This window comes from Ursus americanus, chromosome 10 (assembly GCF_024610735.1).
Source record: "Ursus americanus isolate L20-20 chromosome 10, mUrsAme1.1.p, whole genome shotgun sequence".
Taxonomy (NCBI): Eukaryota; Metazoa; Chordata; class Mammalia; order Carnivora; family Ursidae; genus Ursus; species Ursus americanus.
Window position 1 is genome coordinate 76,708,132 of NC_142136.1, and position 24,528 is coordinate 76,732,659.

Consider the following 24,528-nt stretch of genomic DNA (forward strand, 5'->3'; position numbering starts at 1 on the left):
CTCTACAAATGAACATCTCCAGCGCTGAGTATTGAGGTACAAAGCGGGGAGCCCTGAAACCGCACACAGATATCGGAAGATAAACGGAAGGGGAAGGGAGCCGCCGCATTCAGGCGCCGGGAAGCGGTAGCCACCTGCACGGGGGAGCGGGCGGACTCACCGATGGCACCGGCGAGAGAGAGCAGACTGAGACTGTGAGCAGGGAGTGTGCGCCACCAGACTTCTCACGGAACTCCGGTGTGCTCACTGGACCAGACTGAGACCGGGAGCTCCGGGAGCGCGCGGGGCGGCTGGCGGCTGGCAGCGTTAGAAACACAAAGGACAGAGACGCACCGGCCCTGGAAGTGAGGGCTGGGACGCCAGGTGTGGGGCGCACATCCCGGGACGCTGCAGGGTTGAGCAGCACCAACAGAAACAGAGTTAAAGTGGCCAGAACATCAGTGGAGAACGGGCTGCAATCCCCTCTGTTCTGAGACAGAGGCTAGGATTCGGCCACTGCTGCTCTCTCAGAAAAGGCACAGCAAACTGCCAGGGAAAGCCGCCAGAGAACAAAAGCCTGGAAATACCGGCTCACAGTGTGCTCATCCCCATCCCCCCTCCCAGGGGACACGGAGACTCTACCCAAACAGGGTTGCCTGAGTATTGGCGCGGCAGACCCCTCCCCCAGAAGGCAGGCTGAAAAATCAAGAAGCCCACGTCCCTAAGATCCCTATAAAACAAGGGCGCACAGCCTGGGTCCCGGTCAATAATCTGGGCTCTGGACAACCCCGCAACCTGAATGACGAGAAGGAGAAATCCCCCCCAGCAAAGAAAGGGCAATGAGTCTGTGGCCTCTGCCACAGAACTAATGGATATGGATGTAACCAAATGATCAGAAATGGAATTCAGAGTAACAATGGTCAAGATGATGTGTAGACTTGAGAAAAGTATTAACGAAAATGTTAATGAGAATATAGAATCTCTACAGGCGGAAATGAGAGCGAATCTGGCAGAAATTAAAAATTCTATGAGCCAAATGCAGTCAAAACTAGAGGCTCTGATGGCAAGGGTGAATGAGGCAAAGGAACGTATCAGCGAACTGGAGGATGGGTTAGTAGAAGAGAAAGCTAAAATAGAATCTGGACTCAAAAAAATCCACGTTCAAGAATGTAGGTTACAGGAGATTACTGACTCAATGAAACGTTCCAACGTCAGAATCATCGGCATCCCCGAGGGGGTGGAGAAAAACAGAGGTCTAGAAGAGATATTTGAACAAATTGTAGCTGAAAACTTCCCTAATCTAGCAAGGGAAACAAACATTCATGTCCAAGAGGCAGAGAGGACCCCTCCCAAGCTCAACTACGACAAACCTACACCACGTCACGTCATAGTGCATTTCGCAAATATTAGATCCAAGGATACAGTATTGAAAGCGGCCAGGGCAAAGAAATTTCTCACGTACCAAGGCAAAGGCATCAGAATTACGTCAGACCTGTCTACACAGACCTGGAATGAGAGAAAGGGTTGGGGGAGCATTTTTAAAGCTCTTTCAGAGAAAAACATGCAGCCAAGGATCCTTTATCCAGCAAGGCTGTCATTCAGAATTGATGGAGAAATAAAGACATTTCAGAATCGACAGTCACTAACCAATTTCGTAACCACGACACCAGCCCTACAGGAGATATTACGGGGGGTTCTATAAAAGTAAAAAGGCCCCAAGAGTGATACAGAACAGAAAGTCACAGCCAATACAAACAAAGACTTTACTGTCAACATGGCAGCATTAAAAGCATATCTCTCAGTACTCAGTCTTAATATTAATGGCTTAAATTCTTCCTTAAACGCCACAGGGTTGCAGATTGGATAAAAAGAAATGACCCATCCATTTGCTGTCTACAAGAGACTCATTTCGAACCCAAAGATGCTTTCAGACTGAGAGTAAGGGGATGGAGTACCATCTTTCACGCAAATGGACCTCAAAAGAAAGCTGGGGTAGCAATTCTCATATCAGATAGATTGGATTTTAAACTACAGACTATAGTTAGAGACGCAGAAGGGCACTATATTATTCTTAAAGGAAGTATTCAACAAGTGGATATGACAATTATAAATATATATGCCCCCAACAGGGGAGCAGCAAGATACACAAGCCAACTCTTAACCACAATAAAGAGACATATAGATAACAATACATTAATAGTAGGGGACCTCAACACCCCACTATCAGAAATAGACAGAACACACATGCAAAAAAATCGACAAAGAAACAAGGGCTTTGAATGCCATACTCGACGAGTTGGACCTCATAGATATATATAGAACACTACACCCCAGAACCAAAGAATACTCATTCTATTCTAATGCCCATGGAACATTCTCAAGAATAGACCATGTTCTGGGACACAAAACAGGTCTCAACTGATACCAAAAGACTGAAATTATTCCCTGCATATTCTCAGACCACAACGCTTTGAAAGTGGAACTCAATCACAAGGAAAAATTTGGAAGAAACTCAAACACTTGGAGACTAAGAACCATCCTACTCAGGAATGACTCGATAAACCAGGAAACCAAAAATCAAATTAAACAATTTATGGAGACCAACGAGAAAGAAAACACAACGGTCCAAAACCTATGGGATACTGCAAAGGCAGTCCTAAGGGGGAAATACATAGCCATCCAAGCCTCACTCAAAAGAATAGAAAAATCTAAAATGCAGTTTTTATATTCTCACCTCTAGAAGCTGGAACAGCAACAGAGGGACAGACCTAATCCACGCATGAGGAAGCAGTTCACCAAAATTAGAGCAGAAATCAATGAATTAGAAACCAGGAGTACAGTAGAGCAGATAAACAGAACTAGATTCTTTGAAAGAATCAATAAAATTGACAGACCACTGGCAAGACTTATCCAAAAGAATAGAGAAAGGACCCAAATTAATAAAATTATGAATGAAAAAGGAGAGGTCACAACCAACAACAATGAAATTGGAAGGATTATTAGAAACTTTTATCAACAGGTTTATGCCAATAAATTAAGCAATCTGGAAGAGATGGAGGCCTTCCTGGAAGCCTATAAACTACCAAGACTGAAACAGGAAGAAACTGATTTCTTAAACAGGCCAATTAATTATGAAGAGATTGAGTCAGTGATAAACAACCTTCCAATAAGAAAACTCCAGGCCCGGACGGTTTTCCTGGGGAATTCTACCAAACATTCAAAGAAGAAATAATACCTATTCTCCTACAGCTATTTCAAAAAATAGAAACAGAAGGAAAGCTACCAAACTCATTCTATGAGGCCAATATTACCTTGATCCCCAAACCAGGCAAAGACCCCCTCAAAAAGGAGAATTACAGACCGATTTCCCTAATGAATATGGACGCCAAAATCCTCAACGAGATCCTGGCTAATAGAATCCAACAGTACATTAAAAGGATTATCCATCATGACCAAGTGGGATTCATCCCTGGGATGCAAGCGTGGTTCAACATTCGCAAATCAATCAGTGTCATAGATTTTATCCAGAAAGAAAAATTCAAAAATCATGATTCTCTCAATAGATGCAGAAAAAGCATTTGACAAAATACAGCATCCTTTTCTGATTAAAACCCTTCAGAGTGTAGGAATAGAGGGTTCATTTCTCACACTCATAAAAGCCATCTATGAAAAGCCTACAGCAAATATCATTCTCAATGGGGAAAAGCTGGAAGCCTTTCCCTTAAGATCAGGAACATGACAAGGATGCCCACTCTCGCCACTATTATTCAACATAGTACTAGAAGTCCTTGCAACAGCAATCAGACAACAAAAAGGGATAAAATGTATGCAAATTGGCAAGGAAGAAGTCAAATGTCTCTCTTCGCAGATGACATGATACTCTATATGGAAAACCCAAAAGAATCCACTCCAAAACTATTAGAAGTTATAGAGCAATTCAGTAATGCGGGGGGATACAAAATCAATGCTCAGAAATTAGTTGCATTTCTATACATGAATAATGAGACTGAAGAAAGAGAAATTAGGGAATCCATCCCATTTACAATAGCACCAAAAACCATACGTTACCTTGGAATTAACCAGAGACGTAAAGGACCTATATTCTAGAAACTATAAATCACTCTTGAAAGACAGTGAGGAAGACACAAAAAGATGGAAAAATAGTCCATGCTCATGGAGTGGAAGAATTAACATAGTTAAAATGTCCATGCTACCCAGAGCAATCTACACTTTCAATGCTATCCCGATCAAAATACCGAGGACAATTTTCAAAGAACTGGAACAAATAGTCTTTAAATTTGTATGGAACCAGAAAAGGCCCCGAATCGCCAAGGAACTGTTGAAAAGGAAAAACAAAGCTGGGGGCATCACAATGCCATATTTCGAGCTGTACTACAAAGCTGTGATCACAAAGACAGCATGGTACCGGCACAAAAACAGACACATAGACCAATGGAACAGAATAGAGAACCCAGAAATGGACCCTCGGCTCTTTGGGCAACTAATCATTGGCAAAGCAGGAAAAAATATCCAGTGGAAAAAAGACAGTCTCTTCAATAAATGGTGCTGGGAAAATTGGACAGCTACATGCAAAAGAATGAAACTTGACCACTCTGTCACACCATACACAAAGATAAACTCCAAATGGATGAAAGACCTCGATGTGAGACAGGAATCCATCAAAATCCTAGAGGAGAACATAGGCAGCAACCTATACGACATCGGCCAAAGGAACCTTTTTCATGACACATCTCCAAAGGCAAGAGAAACAATAGATAAAATGAATTTGTGGGACTTCCTCAAGATAAAAAGCTTCTGCACAGCCAAGGAAACAGTCAAAAATACTAAGAGGCAGCCCACGGAATGGGAGAAGATATTTGCAAATGACACTACAGATAAAAGACTGGTATCCAAGATCTACAAAGAACTTCTCAAACTCAATATGCAAGAAACAAATAAACAAATCAAAAAATGGGCAGAAGATGTGAACAGACACTTTTCCAATGATGACATACAAATGGCTAACAGACACATGAAAAAATGTTCAAAATCACTAGCCATCAGGGAAATTCAAATCAAAACCACACTAAGATACCACCTTATGCCAGTTAGAATGACAAAAATTGACACGGTAAGAAACAACAATTGCTGGAGAGGATGTGGAGAAAGGGAATCCCTTCTCCATTGTTGGTGGGAATGCAAGTTGGTACAGCCACTTTGGAAAACAGTGTGGAGGTCCCTTAAAAAGTTAAAAATTGAGCTACCCTATGATCCAGCCATTGCACTACTGGGTGTTTACCCCAAAGATACAGACGTAGTGAAGAGAAGGGCCATATGCACCCCAATGTTCATAGCAGCAATGTCCACAATAGCTAAATCGTGGAAGGAGCCGAGATGCCCTTCAACAGATGACTGGATTAAGAAGTTGTGGTCCATATATACAATGGAATATTACTCAGCTATCAGAAAGAACGAGTTCTCAACATTTGCTGCAACATGTCTGGCACTGGCACTGGAGGAGATAATGCTAAGTGAAATAAGTTAAGCAGAGAAAGACAATTATCATATGGTTTCTCTCATCTATGGAACATAAGAACTAGGAAGATTGGTAAGGGAAGAAAGGGATAAAGAAAGGAGGGGTAATCAGAAGGGGGAATGAAGCATGAGAGACTATGGACTCTGAGTAACAAACTGAGGGCTTCAGAGGGGAGAGGGGTGGGGGAATGGGATAGGCTGGTGATGGGTAGTAAGGAGGGCATGTATTGCATGGTGCACTGGGTGTTAAACGCAACTAATGAATCATCGAACTTTACACCAAAAACCAGGGATGTACTGTATGATGACTTACATAAAATAATAAAAAAAATTAAAAAAAAAAACCCACAGCTCATTCTCAATGGGGAAAACCTGAGAGCTATTCCCCTAAGGTCAGGAACACGGCAGGGATGTCCACTATCAGCACTGCTGTTCAACATAGTACTAGAAGTCCTAGCCTCTGCAATCAGACAACAAAAAGAAATAAAAGGCATCCAAATCCGTGAAGAAGAAGTCAAACTCTCATTCTTTGCAGATGACATGATACTTTTTTTTTTAAATTTTATTTATTTAACAGAGATAGAGACAGCCAGCGAGAGAGGGAACACAAGCAGGGGGAAGTGGGAGAGGAAGAAGCAGGCTCATAGCGGAGGAGCCTGATGTGGGGCTCGATCCCATAACACCGGGATCACGCCGTGAGCCGAAGGCAGATGCTTAACCGCTGTGCCACCCAGGTGCCGCAGATGACATACTTTATGTGGAAATCCCAAAAAACTCTACCCCAAAACTACTAGAACTCATACAGGAATTCAGCAAAGTGGCAGGATATAATGTCAATGCACAGAAATCAGTTGGATTTCTATGCACTTACAATGAGACAGAAGAAAGAGAATTTAAGTAGTCAATCCCATTTACAATTGCCCCACAAACCATAAAATACCTAGGAATAAACCTAACCAAAGAGGCAAAGTATCTGTACTCAGAACACTATAGAACACTACTGAAAGAAACTGAGGAGTCCACATAAATAAATGGAAAAACGTTCCATGTGCATGAATGGGAAGAACAAATATTGTGAAAATGTCTATGCCACCTGGAACAATCTACACATTCAATGCAATCCCTATCAAAATACCATCTACTTATTTCACAGAGCTGGAACAAACAATCCTAAAATTCGTATGGAACCAGAAAAGACCCCAAATTGCCACAGGAAAGTTGAAAAAGAAAACCAAAGGTGGTGGCATCACAATACCAGACTTCAAGCTCTATTACAAAGCTGTAATCATCAAGACAGCATGGTACTGGCATAAAAACAGACACGTAGATCAATGGAACAGAAGAGAGAACCCAGAAATGGACCCTCAACTCTATGGTCAACAAATCTTCGACAAAGCAGGAAAGAATATCTAATGGAAAAAAGATGGTCTCTTCAACAAATGGTGTTGGGAAAATTGGGCAGCCACATGCAGAAGAATGAAACTGGACCATTTTTTTATACTATACAGAAAAATAGACTGAAAATTGCAGAAGACCTAAACATGAGACAGGAATCCATTAAAATCCTAGAGGAGAACAGAGGCAGTAACCTCTTTGACCTCAGCCGCAGCAACTTCTTGCTAGATATGTCTCCGAAGGCAAGGGAAGCAAGGGCAAAAATGAACTACTGGGACTTCATCAAGATAAAAAGCTTTTGCACAGCAAAGGAAACAGTTGACAAAACCAGAAGACAACCAACACGATGGGACAAGATACTTGTAAATGACATATCAGATAAAGGGCTAGTATTCAAAATCTATGAAGAACTTATCAAACTCAATGCCCAAAGAACAAATAAGAAATGGGCAGAAGACATGAATAGCCATTTCTCCAAAGAACACATACAAATGGCCGACAGACACATGAAAAAATGTTCAACGTTACTTGGCATCAGGGAAATACAAATCAAAACCACAATGAGATAGCACCCTCACAGCAATCAGAATGGCTAAAATTAACAAGTCAGGAAACAACAGATGTTGAAGGATGTGAAGAAAGGGGAACCCTCTTACACTGTTTGTGGGAATGCTGGTACAGTCACTCTAGAAAACAGTATGGAGCTTCCTCAAAAAGTTGAAAATAGAGCTGCCCTACAATCCAACAATTGCACTACTAGGTATTTACCCCAAACATACAAATGTAGTTATCCAAAGGGGCACCTACACCCCAAGTGTTCATAGCAGCAATGTCCACAATAGCCAAACTGTGGAAAGAGCCCAAATGTCCATTGACAGATGAATGGATAAAGAAGATGTGGTACATATATAAAATGGAATTTTACTCAGCCATCAAAAGAATGAAATCTTGCCATTTGCAATGACATGGGTGGAACTAGAGGGTGTTATGCTAAGTGAAATAAGTCAATCAGAGAAAAACAATTATGATATGATCTTACTGATATGTGGAATTTAAGAAAGAAAACAGAGGATCATGGGGAAGAGAGGAAAAAATAAAACAATACAAAATCAGAGAGGGAGACAAACCGTAAGAGACTCTTAATCGTAGGAAACTGAGGGTTGCTGGAGGGGAGGGGTGTGGGGGATAGGGTGACTGGGTGATGGACATTAATGAGGGCATGTGATGTAATGAGCACTGGATATTACATAAGACTGATGAATCACTGATCTCTACCTTTGAAACCAATAATACATTATATGTTAATTAATTGAATTTAAATTAAAAAATAAATTTTTAAAAAGAAACAAAAAAAATCATCTAACACAAATTCCACACAGATATCAAATTATTAAGCATTCCTTTATCATTCAAATGATTCAAAGTCACATTTAAGGTTAAAGTTCAATTTGGCCAAATACAAAACAGACCTGAATTTTTCAATTATTTCTGAATCAGGCATGTACAAAACATTCAGATATGAACTTAAAGACAGCTTTAAAATTTTTAGTATACAATGTAAATTGATTATAAATTGAAACCAACACAACTTATTTCTAGTAGGACACTTTCAGAAATGAAACCTTGTCCTAGGACCAAGTCAGTCATTTTGTAATTGATAATGAGATACTTCTTTGCGAAATAGGAATAAGAAAAATACACGAAGAAGAGTACCTTAAGGAAGGTATTTTTAAAAATTTTTACATAATAAAGTAATATAGTTATCACAATAAAGATGAAGTAAAATGGAATATCATTCAAGAAAATAGAAATAATGATGAATTAAATTCTATTTCTAGGGATAAAATCAAATCCCAACACAAGGCATTTGAGTAAACATGAAATCAGTATAGTTACTTACTGTATAAGAGAAGCTCTTTCGAAGTATTGAATAGCTTTTTCACAAAACTGGGTGTCAATGTAATAGGCTCCAAGCCACTCAATGACTTCAATGTTAGAGGGGAAATACCTGTACGACTGGGAAAAATATGGAATGTGACATAACAACATCAGTGACAACGTATAATTTACACCTCAACATTTTACCTACTGAATGGATTAATTTATCCAATGTGAAGTGTCTTAGTAAAAAATCTGAGCTGTCATAAGTACTTTATAAGTTTTGAAACTACAAGATTTAGAAAACTTAACATTTGACATATTTTTAAATTACCTATCAGTAGCTTTTTGATGTACCGATAGACGATCTGAGTCAAATTAAATAACAGAATTTAAAAAAGGATGAAAATCATGCTTCAAGGGAACAATGAATTTGTACTTTTAATTCTTTTATTAAATTAATCAAAAACTGACTTTATATTCCACAAATGCTTTATTTTATTTTATATCATTATTCATTTAGAAACTAGTAACCATTTCTAAATTTTAAAAAATAAAAGGCCTGCTGACTGTTTTATAACAACTTGTAAAAAGCTAAAAACAAGAAGGAAAGTAAGATTATACCTACCTCATAGTAATATTGAAATGCTTGGGATTTATCTCCTTCACTATCATATAATTCTCCTAGTTTCGACAAAGCTCTAGAATCCGTTGGAACAACACTGATCAATTGCATTAACCATTCAATAGCTTGATTGGGATCCTCCATTAATTCATATCTTGGACAATTTTAGTTAAGGGTAATACAATTTTTCTAAGTTCATTGATCAATAAGGAAATCTAAAAACAACATTACAGTAAAAATATTTCTTAGTCTATAGTAATGTGCTATTTAATACTGTTTACTCTGAATTTCTTCAGGGATGAGGATGAAAAATGGAGCACTGTAACACTCATGTTCCATATATACCTTGCTTTTCCTTTTGCTTCATTACGATCCGCTAAGATCAACTTGCAAATTTCTAGCAGAATTAACAGTTTGCTCTTTGGTTCAAAGCACTATCCAAAATTTGTCCTTAATAAAAATGCCTGAAAGTTGTGTTCAATTATTCTACCTCTCAACATATTAAGGGAAGAGTTTCCATGTATCTTCCTGTGAGTGTTCCCTAATTAGATTATAAACCCCAAATAGGGAGTTCTTTTTCTGTAGCTTTTGTGCCTAGTAAATCCTCTGCATACACTCAAATAATTTAGTCCCACCAATACTTACTGAGTACTGTTTATTTTTATATTAAATGTCTCAGTGAAATGAAAATATTCCAATCCAAAGTTTTATTGAAAAAGAAGAATCTTCTGAGTTGTTTTTTTTTTTTAAAGATTTTATTTATTTATTTGAGAGAGAAAGAGGGAGAGCATGAGCAGGGGGAGGGACAGAGGGAGAGGGAGAAGCAGACTCCCCACTGAACTGGGAGAGCCTGACGCAGGGCTCAATCCCAGGACCCTGCGATCATGACCTAAGCCGAAGGCAGACACTTAACCAACTGAGCCACCCAGGTGCCCCAGGAATCTTGTTTTTAATGATGACAAATGTGATACCATAAGAGAAATATAAAAATAAGAAAATGTATTCAAACTGCCTTAAACATATCAATTGCTTAACTGAATCCAAACTGATCGTGAACTGGCACATCATGATAGTGGCAATTTCAAAGAGATCAAATGGACAAAACAAAAAAGCTAAAAGGAATAAACATGAAACCATCTGCTCTAAAAATAATTTTTTCTTTAAAAAATGTTTTATGTACTCTAACAAAAGTAGAGCAGATAGTATTTAAAATTATTAATGGTATACCTTATAACATACTTTTTCCCAACATATTTCTATAAAATTTATATCAAGATAATGCTATCTTAAAAACCTACATAAGATTTTAACCTTGGGGTGCCTGGGTGGCTCAGTCAGGCGACCAATTCTTGATTTCAGCTCAGGTCTGATTTCAGGGTCACAGGATCAAGCCCCCTCTTGAGCTCAGCAGGAAGTCTGCTTCTCTCCCTCTTCCTCTGCCCACCTCCCTCTCTAAAGATAAATAAGTAGAATCTTTTTTTAAAAAAGAGAGATTTTAACCTTTGGCACCTGGGTGGCACGGTCAATTAAGCATCTGACTCTTGGTTTTGGCTCAAGGCATGATCTGAGGATGGTGAGACTGAGCCCTGTGATAGGCTCTGTGCTGAGCATGGAATCTGCCTGAGTTTCCCTTTCCCTCTCCCTGTGCCCTTCCCCCCATGCATTCATGCACACTCTCTCACTGTCTCTCTCTCTCACAAATAAAATCTTAAAAAAAAAAAATCTTAACCCTTCCCAAATATTGTTGAGGAAGCTTATTATTTTTAAAATAAGTAGAAAAATTAAAATGCTTTTCAAATACTGTCAAAGGCATTAAAACCATTTACAAATTTCTGCTTCTTCAACCAAAGGCAAGGAAAAAAAAGCCCAAACTAAAGAAAGCCAGGAGTTGTAGAAGAAATTGACACGGGAGGAATGTTTTCTATTTCAACATTCCCCAGAGTTCTAAACATAATACTGGCACATACGGCACACAGTCAATAAGTAACTACTGAATGAATGGAATGAATGAGTGAATTCATATAAGCTACTGGCTAATTTTGTAGGGTAAAGGCCTTTGAAGAGTTATACTCATTAAACCTATAGGTCAGCTAAAATAATTAAGACAAGTCTTGTTAACCAAACTCAATCAATAGTACTAATCGGTAATAAACTATATTTTCCTTTTAAATAGTAAGTTACTGCTTCAAAAATACCCTACAAGACTCAGAGTTAATACATTCTAAAGTATCTAATCTACAGTCAATGACTAGCTTACATGTATTAAATATGTTATACACAATTATTTCAATTGTTACTTCCCAAAATTAAGAAATAATAGTTTTGAGCTTTAAATAATTCCTTTTATAACGCAAGTGATCTTTTAAAACAGGATCACCCAAAAACCAGACTCTTAACTATAGAGAACAAACAGATGGCTACCAGAGGGCAGGTGGGTGGGGGGATGGCAGAAACAGGTGATGGGGATTAAGGAGGGGACTTATCATGATGAGCACTGAGTAATGTATAGAATTATTGAATCACTATGCTATACCTCTGGAACTAATATAACACTTGTGTATTAACACTAGTATTAACTAAACTGGAATTAAAAATAGAAAAAAATAAAACAGGATCACTCAAATATTTTTATCTCATATTAATTGGATAGGTTTTAAAATATTACCCTCATCAATTAACTAATTAGTTAAGGTTATTTAATGATTGGTACTCAATCACCAAATGAATTAACAACTGTCCTCAAGTTTTTCACATAAGATACACATTTGCTATCTGGTAAAGAACTTGGGCACTGTTTCTCAAGATTGCATGAAGTTTCAGGAAACAATCCAAAGCTTCATCGAGCCGGTTTAGCCTCTTATAGGTAAGGCCTTAGAAAGAAGAAAGAAAAAAGCTATAAGCATTATTACTGGTAGTAATTTTCTCAGAGTCACAGAATAAATCCTTATATATATGTAATATTCATCCAGAAGAGAAAATAAAGATGAATAGGTTTTTTTTTTTTTTTAAAGAACAAGGTAGGGGAGGGGATTTCCCACTAACATTTGGCAGACACCAAAACATGCTATAATGCTTTAGTGATTGTAAAGTGGGGGAGGGGACCAGGAATAGAGAGATACATCAGCAGAATACATAGTTCAGAAACTGACTCAGTTACAGAATTTAAACTCTGTGGGGTCTAAGGGACTAGTAACAAAAGGTGCCAGGGCAATTGACTATACATGAAACAAAAAATGTACTTTCCTATTTTGAATACATTCAAAACTGATGGGTATTAAGGAGGGCATGTATTGCATGGTGCACTGGGTGTTATACGCAAGTAACAAATCGTGGAAATTTACATAAAAAATTAGGGATGTACAGTATGGTGACTAACATAATAAAAAATATTATTAAAAAAATCAAAACTTATTTTAAAACTAAACAGAAAAACAAAGATGTAAAAGTATGAAAAGAAAATACAGGAAAATGATTTATAATCTTGGGGAAGTATAGGTCTTCATAAAACAATAAATGAAGCCACACATTTTCAAAAAGCAAAATTTGACTATATAAAAATAGAAAAATTGTTTGACAAAAGAAATTACTAAGTTCAAAGTCAAGCAATGGCCTAAGAAAGGTATTTAAAACTTATACAGAGGATAAGTAAATATATACCTAGGCAAGAAATCTGCATTAAGGCTTTTACTAATTCACTTCCCTCTGTCAGTAATGCTCTTTTCCCACTTACCCAAATGGTCACACCCTCCCTTCCTCCAATACGACTTTAAACTCTCCTTGACTCTGTCTAAAATGGCCAATATCTCCCTGCCTCCTCTCCTCCCAACCCAGCCAGGTCTTCTTTTCGCTTCTGGCAGGAGATTAAAGCCTCTTCTGGGGGAGGAAGGATCCAATTGGCTAGCAGGCAGTTCCCCAACTACACAGATCAGACAGATGGCCCTGTGGCAGGGTGCCAGTGCATCAATTTCACTTGTGGACTCAGAGATTCCACTCAGCTTTTAGCTGCAAACTCCTAAATGCGAGAAGACAGGCCTGGATCATCAGACATCTGAGGAGAGTTTGTGGCATGAAATATAGAGGATAAAACAAACAAGCAAACCCAAAAAAGCAAAACACACCTATGCAGGGAGAAGAAAACTTCAAAAGAAACTTCATTAATAACCCGAGATAAGACACAGTATTGCATCAACATGTTTGGCACACTGCAAACTCATGAACAGGAAGAAATCATATCCATGTCAGGTGACCTCTGACAGGCAGGGAAGGGAATGAGATGGTGGTACACCTCTAGGTCTTACAACATTTTGTTTAAAAACAATACCTGATATGAATATGACAAAATGTTAAAATGTGTTAAATATAGATGGTAGGAACATGGGTATTTATTCTTCTGTAAAATTTCTTTATGTTTGAAATTGATCATAAATAAAAAGGAAGAAAATGGTTTTTTCCCACCCATCAGTTTGGCAAAAGTTAAATAACCAATATTAACAGGAATTTGGGAAGTCAGTATCATACACTATGGTGGCACATAAATTGGAAAAGTCTTTTTAGAGGGCAAGAGACAACATCTATCCAAATTTTACATGTGTATAACTTTGGAATCATGAATACCATTAAAAATAATCTACAATCCAAGAAACTTTTCAATTTTTTGTTACAAGGAAGTCAACTCCTCCCTCTAATGAATTGGAGCTCTTTAAACCAACTTAAAAAAAAAGAAAAGAGAAAAAAATTTAAAGGAGAAAATGAAAAAAAGCAATTTTGCCCGTTTTACTCACCGATATTATAAAGTGCTTCAGTACAAGAAGAATCATTTCTTAGAGCCTCTTTATAGAATTCAGCTGCTTTCTCATAATCACCATTTGCAAAAACTGCATTCCCTTTATTAGTCAGAGCTGAGGGATTATATCTATCAGAGTTTACAGCTAAATCTGCATAGCTGCTGGCTTGTGCAAATTCATTTTCCTAAATAAAGTACAAAACGTACACAAAATATTTGGAGTTCATCACATATCTTCCTGACTGTTCTGGATTATAGACATGATAAATAGATTTTCTGAGATTACAAATATGATAAACAGAAATATTTTACATATCTTGGTCTTGACAGGCTTATTTTGCAAAAGATTTTTAATCAGCAGCCTCCTTCAACTACCCAAGTTTCTTACGACTGACTTCTTCACAGACTCATGATTCGAATAACAACACTATTCACATGTAAGTGGCTCCATTTTGAATGCCCAAATTTCACATCAAAATTGGATCCAGTACTATGCTTCCCAAACCTAAAGCACTGAAATAGCTATAAAGGCATCACTATCCTTTCTACTCCTCAATCAAACTGGTTGCATCACATTCTAGGACTTGCATTTCTAGCAATGAATTGTCTTCTCTGTCTCCTCTGCCAACTGCTCCATCAGGACCTTGCCATCATTCACTTAAACTGCATGGACCTTTCAATTCTTAAATAGTGCAGCGTTTTGCCATGTCAGCTTGCTTAAGCTAGGAACCAGATTTCCTAGAATCCCCTTCCCCATATGGTTCTTGTCTAGAGTTGCCTGAAAGAAACTTGTGGGACATGTGGAATGCAGACATGAAGCAGCAGCTTTTACTCTCTGAAGGTCTTTTTCTGGTCATCAGTGGCAGGACCGATGCAGAAATGCCTATGGATTCCAGCCTGTCCTCATTCACTTTGACTCCACATCTGGCTCTTCCCAACTGTCCTATCCCTCCTGATCACAGCGACCCAGATCTCTGGTGGGGCTGGGCTCTAGACCCGCAGAGGAGGCAGTCATGCAGAGGCAACAGCTTTCCATAGGCCTCTCTCCATGAAGGCCCCCTTTGGGTGGCTGCTAGGGATGCTTGGACACTCACGCACTGATTGGTGATCCCTGTTCAGATCCCCTGACCCTCCTTCTGCACCTTCACCTCCACAGCTCCTCCACCACTGTGTAAATTCTAGTTCCCAGATCTCTGCTCCCGTAACACTCACAGTGACTGCTTCCCTGATCGAGCTTTTAAAAAACTGAGATACAATTCACATTTCTAAAAATGGACAATTCTGTGGCATTTAATACATTCGCAAAGAGTTGTACCACCATTACCAATATCTATTTCCAGAATTTTTTATCACCTCCAAAAGATATCCTCTACCCATGAGCAGTCACTCCCCATTCTCCCTCTGGCTCTGGCCCCTGGCAACCACTAATCTGCCCTCCATCTCCATGGATTTGCCTATTCTGGACACTTCATAATAGGTAGCTTTTTATGTCTGGCTTCCTTCACTTAGCATAATGTTTTCAAGGTTCATCCATGTTGTAATACGCATCAGTACTTCATTCCTGTTTACAGCTGAATAATATCCATTGAATGAAGAGGCCACATTTTGTTTACCCATTTATTGTTGATGGATACCTGGGTTGTGCCCACCTACTTTTGTTTATTATGAATAAAGCTGTTATGAACATTCACGTATTTGAATAAAAATTGGTACCTAAAAGTACGGTGCTGCTGTCATAAAAAATAAAACATATAACCTTGTCTTTTGGACTAGGCAGCACGCAAAATTTAAAGAAGCATTAGAACCATATTAGTGGAGGCTGGAGAGGCAGTAAGGCATTGTTAGCAGAGGCTGGCTAAAAGGAAAGTCATGTTTTACAGTTGAGAAACAACTGGGAAAACTGGCATCTACACTGACCTGGAAGACAGAAAGTGTACTTAGTAAATGTGTGCATGTGGCCGAGAAGGTTTCCAGGCAGGAGGTTAAAAGTACCAACTAACTTACTTTAACTGGGTATGATAAAGTACACAAAGAGAAAGGAGCTTAGGAGAGAACTGTTCAGATGTTTCAACAAGAATTTAGAAGAAATATAGAAAATCCAGGACTTGTTGGGTTGGAAAATAAAATTATTTCATGTCTCTAGTTTCTCTTAGCAGCAAGAGTCTCAAAGTAAGAACCGGTTTCAGGGTAGAGATCACATCAAGGGTGTGGCTGGAATACCCTTTGGGAACCTCTCAGAAAGATTTAAGGTAGTGCCTAGCAAAGCAGACCTTCTCTCTCAGGTAGAAAAAAGCTTCCGAGTATCTTTGGAAGTATCTATTCCACAAAAGCCTTGTACACCTAAGTGGAAAGGGCTGTGCCTTGAAAAGAACTGTGGATGTGGCTTTTGGGGCATGTGGGCACCCCCAATAAGATTTATAGAAAACCTGCCAAGTTTTTAAGAGAATTGTACCACCTTAAGTGTTGCCAGCTTGGATTAAAGGGACAGACACATTCCAAAATGAAAGAAGGCCTCTGGGTCCCCAATTTCTGGGCAGAAAGCAAGCTAAGAAAGTTAATCAGCTGCAAGTATATGTTATTTCTCCTGTAAAAGGAAGGTGCTCTCTGAAAGGAAAGCCAAGAGCCACGGAGCCCAAAGGATTGGGGGTACCGCTCCCAGGGATCAGAGATGGGCCCTAACTGAGGAACATTCCCTTTTCCCACTTTAGGGGGCACTGGCCACATGTACTTAGCTGGATTTCTGACCCATTAAGGACTGGAGACCGCTAGGTACCTCCATCTCATTTGAACAGGAGTATCTATTACAGTTACCCTATTCTTACTGCACCACAGGATGTTAAGTCTATGGGGGAGATGGTGGGTTTTTCTGTTCCCAGACCTTTGGGTCAAGAGGCCCTGTGCCTGAGAAAGCCCTATCTCTATCTTGACCTGATGCCGTGACTGGTGAGACTATGAGCATCCTTGGAGGGGTAATCATTTTGCATATGGAAAGGATGCACTGAATGCAGGCAGTGACAGACTTAAAATAAAAGCCCTAAAGAGTCACACCTCCCAGTATTCAGAGCCTTATATGGTTCTCTCCCATGTTTGTTTTGCCCAGAAGACTAACAACAAATTCAATGCACACAGGAGCCTGGTAAGCACCTGAGTCTATTGGGGTCTCCTCCTGTGGACCCTATCCCACGTAAGAAGTCTGGGCTCCCCTGCCAGAGAAGGAGGAAGAATGAAATGCTGGTCAGCAGCTCAGCTGTTGACGTGAGGGAAGCATTGGGACCATGCAGCCTCAGTCCAGCCTCAGAAGATGGCAGCAGGATGAGTGGCCCCAGGCCAGGCCAGCAGAAGGATCACCCAAGTGAACGCAGCCTTTTCAGGTAGAATATAAGCAAATACATGGTTATTTTAAGGCATGATGTTTTGGGGCAGCTTATTACAGAACAATAGAAACTGATTCAACTACATACTGGATACCAACAATATATATCCAATTATATATCACATATATAACTATGTACCAGACTCATAATTTTGCCTCAAAATAACTATTTTCCTCAGAACTATGCACAATAAATTATTGATCAGATATTGTGATGACTCTGCTAAGCTGACTAAATCTGTTTTTTTTCCTTTTTAAAAAATCTTGGTCTCCTCCCATATATTCATCAAACTTGGTAAAGATTTGGTCACTAAACCATTTTCACAAAAATCACAAATGATTTTCTAAATTCAAATGTAATGGCTGTAATGGAGACTGTGCTTCAGCCACTCATACCTGTCCTTCAGAAGTGCTGGGAATGTTGCTGGCCACCAGCCTCGGTGTCAGCCCTCTCTGAATCACTCTAGCCCAAAGAGAAAGAGGCGCCTTGCTCAAAGCTGCACCCCCTTCCTGGTGAGCAGGCTGTATCCAATGACTGGTTGACGCACAGGTACAATGGCCCAGCCCCCTCACCCCAGTAGGAGAGGGTGCTAAGCAGCCATCTCAATCCGGGGGGGTCCAGCAGGGTTGGCTAAGGCCTGTGGTGGCTGCGTCACAGCCCAACCTCCTTCTCTAATCAATGCTGCTTCCAATCCTTCTCCCTGAGGTGCTAATCCAAAGAGATCTGCCCAGTAAACTTCATGTAAGCTGATCTCCAGCTCAGAGTTTGCGGCGGTCACACCAGCAAAAGTGGCCTTTTCTGACCCTTCATTCTTGTATACTACCTCTCTAATTTCAATGTTATAAACTTCCTCTTGGTGCTTTCCTTTACTTTAGACATCATACTATAGTTCTTTTCCTGTCTTCTTGATCAGAATCTTATTCTTGCATCTTTAATGTATGTGAATCCCAAAGTTAGTTCTCGGTTCTGTGCTATACTCTCTCACTTGGAAATACCCTCTATTCTCTTAGTCAGTTCAGGCTGCTATAGCGAAATACCACAGACTGGCTTAAACAGCAAACATTTATTTCTCATAGTTACTGAGGCTGGGAGGTCCAAGATCAAGGTGCCAGCAAATGTGGTGTCTGGTGAAAGCCACTTCCTGGTTTGCAGATGGCTTTCTTGCTGTGTCCTCACATGGCAGAGAGAGGGCTCTGATTCCTCCTTTTCTAATAAGGGCCCAAATCCCATCAGGGGACTCTCATGACTTTATCCCTCTCATGACTTCATCTAACTCTTAATTATCTCTCCAAGTCCTTACCTCCAAATACAGTCACATTGGGGGGTTGGGCTTCAATATAAGACTTTGGTTGGGGGAAGGGGACACAAAAAATCAGCCCATAGCATCTATTATCAAAGCTTTAATCTCTATAGAGATCATCATCAAATTTTTTGTTTAATCCTAACCCATCTGAGATCAGTTCCACATGTTCCTGGACATTTCTATTGAAATATATCACCATCGCTACAAAATTTTTTAAAAAATATATTTAAAAACAAACTCAGCATCTCTCCCCCAATCTGCAGCCTCCTCTGAACCTGCACCTAGCCTAGCACCACTCTCCTGCCAGACTTAAAATACTGGAGGCATTCTTCACCAGTGGTTTCGAGCTCTTTTCCATCGCAACACATGCAGGAAATGACATCTTTCCACTGTAACAGTTCGGCACAGCAGTAATTCTCAGTGGGGCACAAATCAGAAGCTTGAAGAGGGACTAGATATATAGTTTAACTAAATATAGTGATCCTTATGTACGTACCCCCTCCCAGCTTTCCAGCCTCTGTGCTTTTGTTCATTCCTTTAGTCTCCCAAAATGTTATTTGCCTCCACTGAATTTCTGAAGCACTTATTACCTACATTAATTTGTTGTTCTCTACTTTCAACCAACCGTCCTTTCTTCCCTCCTAGGCTACCTGCATGCCTCCTTTATTTCAAATGAGAAAGCATCCTTTAAGTGAGCTTCTAGGCTTTTGGAATTCCCCATGGTTGGGACCCAGCAGATGCTCAAAGTGCACTTCTTATGGATGACACTGTACCTTACATAAGTCATTGAACCCAAGACATCACTTTCTTTACTACTAACACGGTGTTGAAATAGGGGGCACCTGGGTGGCTTAGTCGGTCAGGCGTCGGACTCTTGATCTTGGCTTACGTCATGATCTCGGAGTCATGATATCAGGCCCTGTGTTGGACTTCACACTGGGTGGGAAGCCTGCTCAAGATTCTCTCTCTCCCTCTGCCCCTCCCCTACCTCTCTCTTTCTTGCTCTAAAAAAATAAAAAGATCTCTAGCTCATCTCCCAGATCTACATTCTAAAATTCCCTGAGTGATGCTTTACCACCAAATTTTTCTTCCTCCCTTCTACTTCTGAGATGGTCCTCTCGCTCATGTCTACAGACTTGACCCTTGGCCCAGAATTTGTCATGATCAGACCCTCTAGACACCCAATTCTGCTAACATTCTCCACCAGTCTACTTTGGAGCCTCTCTAGGCATGTTCTTCAGGCAGAAATTCAGCAACATAAAAATACCACATTATCAACCTTTAGTTATTAAAAAAACAAAACTTACCAAATAATAAAGAAATGAGAGGTTGGTTGCAGCTGCACTTTTCACTCTACTGTCCTTTTTTTCAAACATTTTTAAGGTCTCTACAGCCTAGGAATGAAATATCTGGAAGTTACTACCATTGTAATATGACAGTATTCAGGCTTAAGGTTGGGGGTAAAAATCAGTGTATCTAGAGTATAAGGCCAGGGAAGGACACAAAGGGGGTGGATGAGTATGTTTAAGAAACAGATGACAAGATGAGAATTTCATTTGAGAATTAAAATTTATAAAAAAGAATTTAAAAAACCCTAAAAATACAATAACTAAAAATTAAGAACAGAATAGATAGTTTTAACAGCAGATTAGATAAAGCTGGAGATGGTGGTAAATATTGGGCCATGTGAGTCTTATGACAGCTTAGTTTCTATCTTGCATAAGGGGGTGTAAGCGAGGTTTTACCTAAGAGACACGATCAAAAATTTGCTCTTTACAAAATAATTCTAGAATTTCTTCTTCTGGCTATTGGAGACCAGCCTACAGAACACCATTCTACAGAGAACAATCAAAGTTATATTAAAATATTACAAATATCTTTTGAAGGCACCAGAGAACTACTGAGGCAACCAGAATCTGAATGTTAAGATCCCAGAAAATGTTCAGACTAAATAAGCAAAGCAAATGAAGAGGCTAAGAAAAAGTCTCAGGAAAGAACATAGACATAAGGGAACGCAGTGAAAAGGTCTAACAGAAATGTAACTGGAGTTCCAGAAAGGGAAGAAAGACTAATGGTCAAGAATTTTCCAAAACTGATGACAGAAACTAATTCTGGAAGTATTACAAAAAATTATCTTAAGTAGATCCAAATATAATTATATTCTCCAGCCATGAGAAATGAAAGTGCATTTTTAACCTCTTGGCCAGTGTGAGACAATCCTAACCGAACAGGATATTTGGAATGGTCAAACACCTTGCATGAAAGGTGAGTACTCAACCTAGAAATGCCTGAGAAATAACAGAAAAAAAAGTGGAGGAAGGCAATGGGTTTTCCTTCCTTCTTTCAAAATATATTTACTGAATAAAAAAATGCTTGGCTTCTTGGCACCTTCTGCCCTTGGAGAGTTGAGTCCAACCAAAATCCTACTTCAGCTTTTATGATGGTCAAGAGCTGCTAATATTGAAAATATCTGACAAATCTGTGTCATGCAAGTGTTTGACCTCACACAAGGGACCTCAAATGAAGTACCATTAAATGTACTGACTCAATTTTTTTTAAGGATAAAATATTTTAAAATACTACATTCTACGTATATTGGTTATAATATAGGTAATTATTCTTTTCAAGGGTTTTTGATTATTTTAAAGAAAACCACTGGAGGTTTCTAGGCTAGCAGTTTATAATTCCACAAAGTAAACCCTGGAAGAAAAAAAGACCCCAACATCATGTGCTCACTTTCGAGATTCTCTTTCTCACTTTCTTGGAAGGAGCTTTGACAGAATTGCCAAGAAGTTCCTAAAATACACCTCAGAAATTATTGCTGCTTGCATTGTTCATCCTGTAGAAGTTACCTCATTGACTCTTCACACAACCTCCATAGCTGTTAATGTCAAAGTCACTGCTATTTTGAATCTCTAAGTTTTATAAGCTGCGTTTCACTTTGAATAAGAATTGACATGTTTTAATCTTTAACTTTAGAGTGTGTCACAATAAATGTATGTGTTAATTTAAAATATAAGGCATATGAATAGGTATAACTCACACATCTATTAAATTCTCTGAAGTAAAGTGGAGAGAAAGAAATTGTTTTCTGGTATTTACGACATCCAAAAAGCAGATTAGCAAAAGCAAACTAACAATGACAATAATTTTTAAAAAACCAGATTGCTATATAGTAGTTTACATCATTCCTTTTAGAAACAACTGTTCATATTATAGTCAAGAAAATGTCTTAGATTTTTAAATTTTCATCTTTTTTAACTTGTGGCTCATTATTAACAAGATTTTTAAGACTACATATAACACCAAATTTTTCTCCCCCAAAAAGGTTACTATGAATTCAAACAATATATAAAAAACAACGCACTCCTAAGCCACTACTTAAGAGGAATAACAGGAGTATTTTGAACTTTACAACATTCATTTAAAGATTTATTTATTTATTTATTTATTTATTTATTTATTTATTTGAGAGAGAGAGAGAGAGAGACCGTGCGTGCATGACAGTATGAGTGGGGGCAAGGGCAGAGGAAGAAGGAGAGAGAAAAAATCCTCAAGCAGACTCTCCGCTGAGTGCGGAGACAGAGATCATGACCTGAGTCAAAACCAAAAGTCGGCCACCCAACCGAGTGGGCCACCCAACCGAGTGAGCCATCCAACTGCCCCAAAACTTCACAATGTTCATTAAAAAATATCTGAGAGAATAAAAACATATTTCATATTTTAAATTTCTAAACTATAAATTACTCTTAAAAAGCTATACAATTATTCTAATAAAAGGAATATTCCCAGGATATCTGGTTTGAAATGGGCTGTTTTCATAACTGTTCTTTATATGTTCAATGAATGCATAGCCAATATTTCTGTTTTTATTTATTTATTTTTTGTTTTTGTTTTTAAAAATAAAATATTATACATCAATTCATTTACAAGTGAAACTGATAAAAGTACACCTAATAAAATTAAATTTAATTATAAAAAGCAAAACAAATAATGAAAATAAATGTTGTTAGTTTGGGTTGTGTTTCTTTTTTCCGCCCACGAACGATTAGGAAAATAGATATATCTCCATTTTGGGTTTCTTTCCTGACTGATGCCATCTACCTGCCTACTGGTTTCTGCATTCCACTGCATCGGTCCATACATTATCACTGGCCTTCAGACCAACCTACTTCATTTCATCCACCTTTGGCTTTTTAGTGGATTCCTTCTCTATTACAAAGGTGACTACGAAACAGCACTATCATCACAAAGAACCACACTCTGAGATTTCAGCATCTTTACTTAGCTATAGAATTATAACCTCATATAAGGTGTACATTTTTCTCTTATTTTGAATTGTAAATAAAGTAGTTCTCATCAAATGATCATTATGTCAACGCAAACCCTTTTAACCTAACAGTGTTCCTTTCAACTAAGTTTGTATTATACCCACCTCATCATACTTACAATATACAAATAAAAGAAACACAAAGTCAAAGCAGCAATGTTGAGAAGAAAGCAGAAATTACATTTTTGAAACACAGGTAAACTAATTAAAATCTTGCAAATGCAAATGGAACATAAGGTATTTTAAATGATAGCTAGGAAAGCAGCAAACAATGTCATTTGGGTTAAATGAATTTTAAAATGAAAAAATTAGAGTTTATCCTTTAACGGACAGTTTTAAAACATAAATGGTAATACATTGTTAAATATTTCTAAAAAGACCATTTAAAAATAAAGTATCAAGAGAAAACTGGCAAACACTGTTTTCTCTATTTTGTCACCTATAACAGTACTTGTCACACACATAAAAATTATTTTTTTAGTGCACAGATGACTTTGGCAAGATAATAAAGACGAATTTGTCTGACTTCACTTCCACTGGAAAAGCATTATTAACACTTACAGAGAGTTATCACTGGCATTTTTAATGACCATGAGTGTGATGTTCAAATGACACAACACACATAAAGGTACTTTGAAAGTCTTTTTGGTGCTTTACAAATGCAAAAAAAAGGTGAAGCATACTAAATGCACATATACAATGGAACCAGTCCATGGGACTGCATTATATTAATCATATAATGATTGTATGAACCCTGGGGCTATATCTCTCCCCTCCTCTAGAAAGGAGTTTGTCATTTATGTTGTCTCCTAGACAAAAGGAAGGCTCTTAGGTAGGAAGAAAAACTGAAAACACAGGCTTGGGATAGGATGCAGGAAAGATATTGTGGTTTCCTCTGGCCCTGCCTCTCTGGGTCTAAAATTGGGAGGAGCTGAGTTTTCTAGTTGGGGGCACACATGACACTAATCATTGGTTTTATGAACCAGGATATCAAGTTTCATTCTGTTTATTCTCTTCTGTTATTGCCACCCCCATCCTTCCTTTTTAAAGCTGTCTATTCCTCTAGGTCTTGTCACAACTAGGTCTCATTTGAGAGAGACTGCTGAAGGTGGGTATCCATTCCATCTTGACCTAAGGTAGCAAGGTAGCAGTGGTACCAGCAAGAGATCCTGGAGGATTATGAAACTGTGCTTAGCAATGGGACCCTTTTATGCCCAATGCAATGTTAATGAGTAAACCAAATATACAAAACAGGCAACAGGAAAGCTGCTCTGGTGAGAACAGTAGATGGAAGCATCAGGCTACTAGCTGGCCTTCTGGACTTCC

At 38.7% G+C, this 24,528-nt stretch overlaps 1 protein-coding gene across 3 annotated transcripts in view; it reads right to left on the minus strand.

The window, feature by feature from the left end:
* The window catches only part of IFT88 (intraflagellar transport 88), a 145,464-nt gene that overhangs the window by 35,879 nt on the left and 85,057 nt on the right, over positions 1-24,528 (minus strand). For 2 of the 3 annotated variants that reach the window (XM_045797132.2, XM_045797129.2), the window contains exons 16-20: positions 20,180-20,266; positions 14,194-14,380; positions 12,174-12,282; positions 9,416-9,566; positions 8,810-8,925 (exon numbers count right to left, since the gene is read on the minus strand). In XM_045797132.2, coding sequence (XP_045653088.2) covers positions 8,810-8,925; positions 9,416-9,566; positions 12,174-12,282; positions 14,194-14,380; positions 20,180-20,266 — 650 coding nt within the window. The remainder of the gene's footprint in view (positions 1-8,809; positions 8,926-9,415; positions 9,567-12,173; positions 12,283-14,193; positions 14,381-20,179; positions 20,267-24,528) is intronic. The other variant, XM_045797130.2, reaches the window with a different exon arrangement.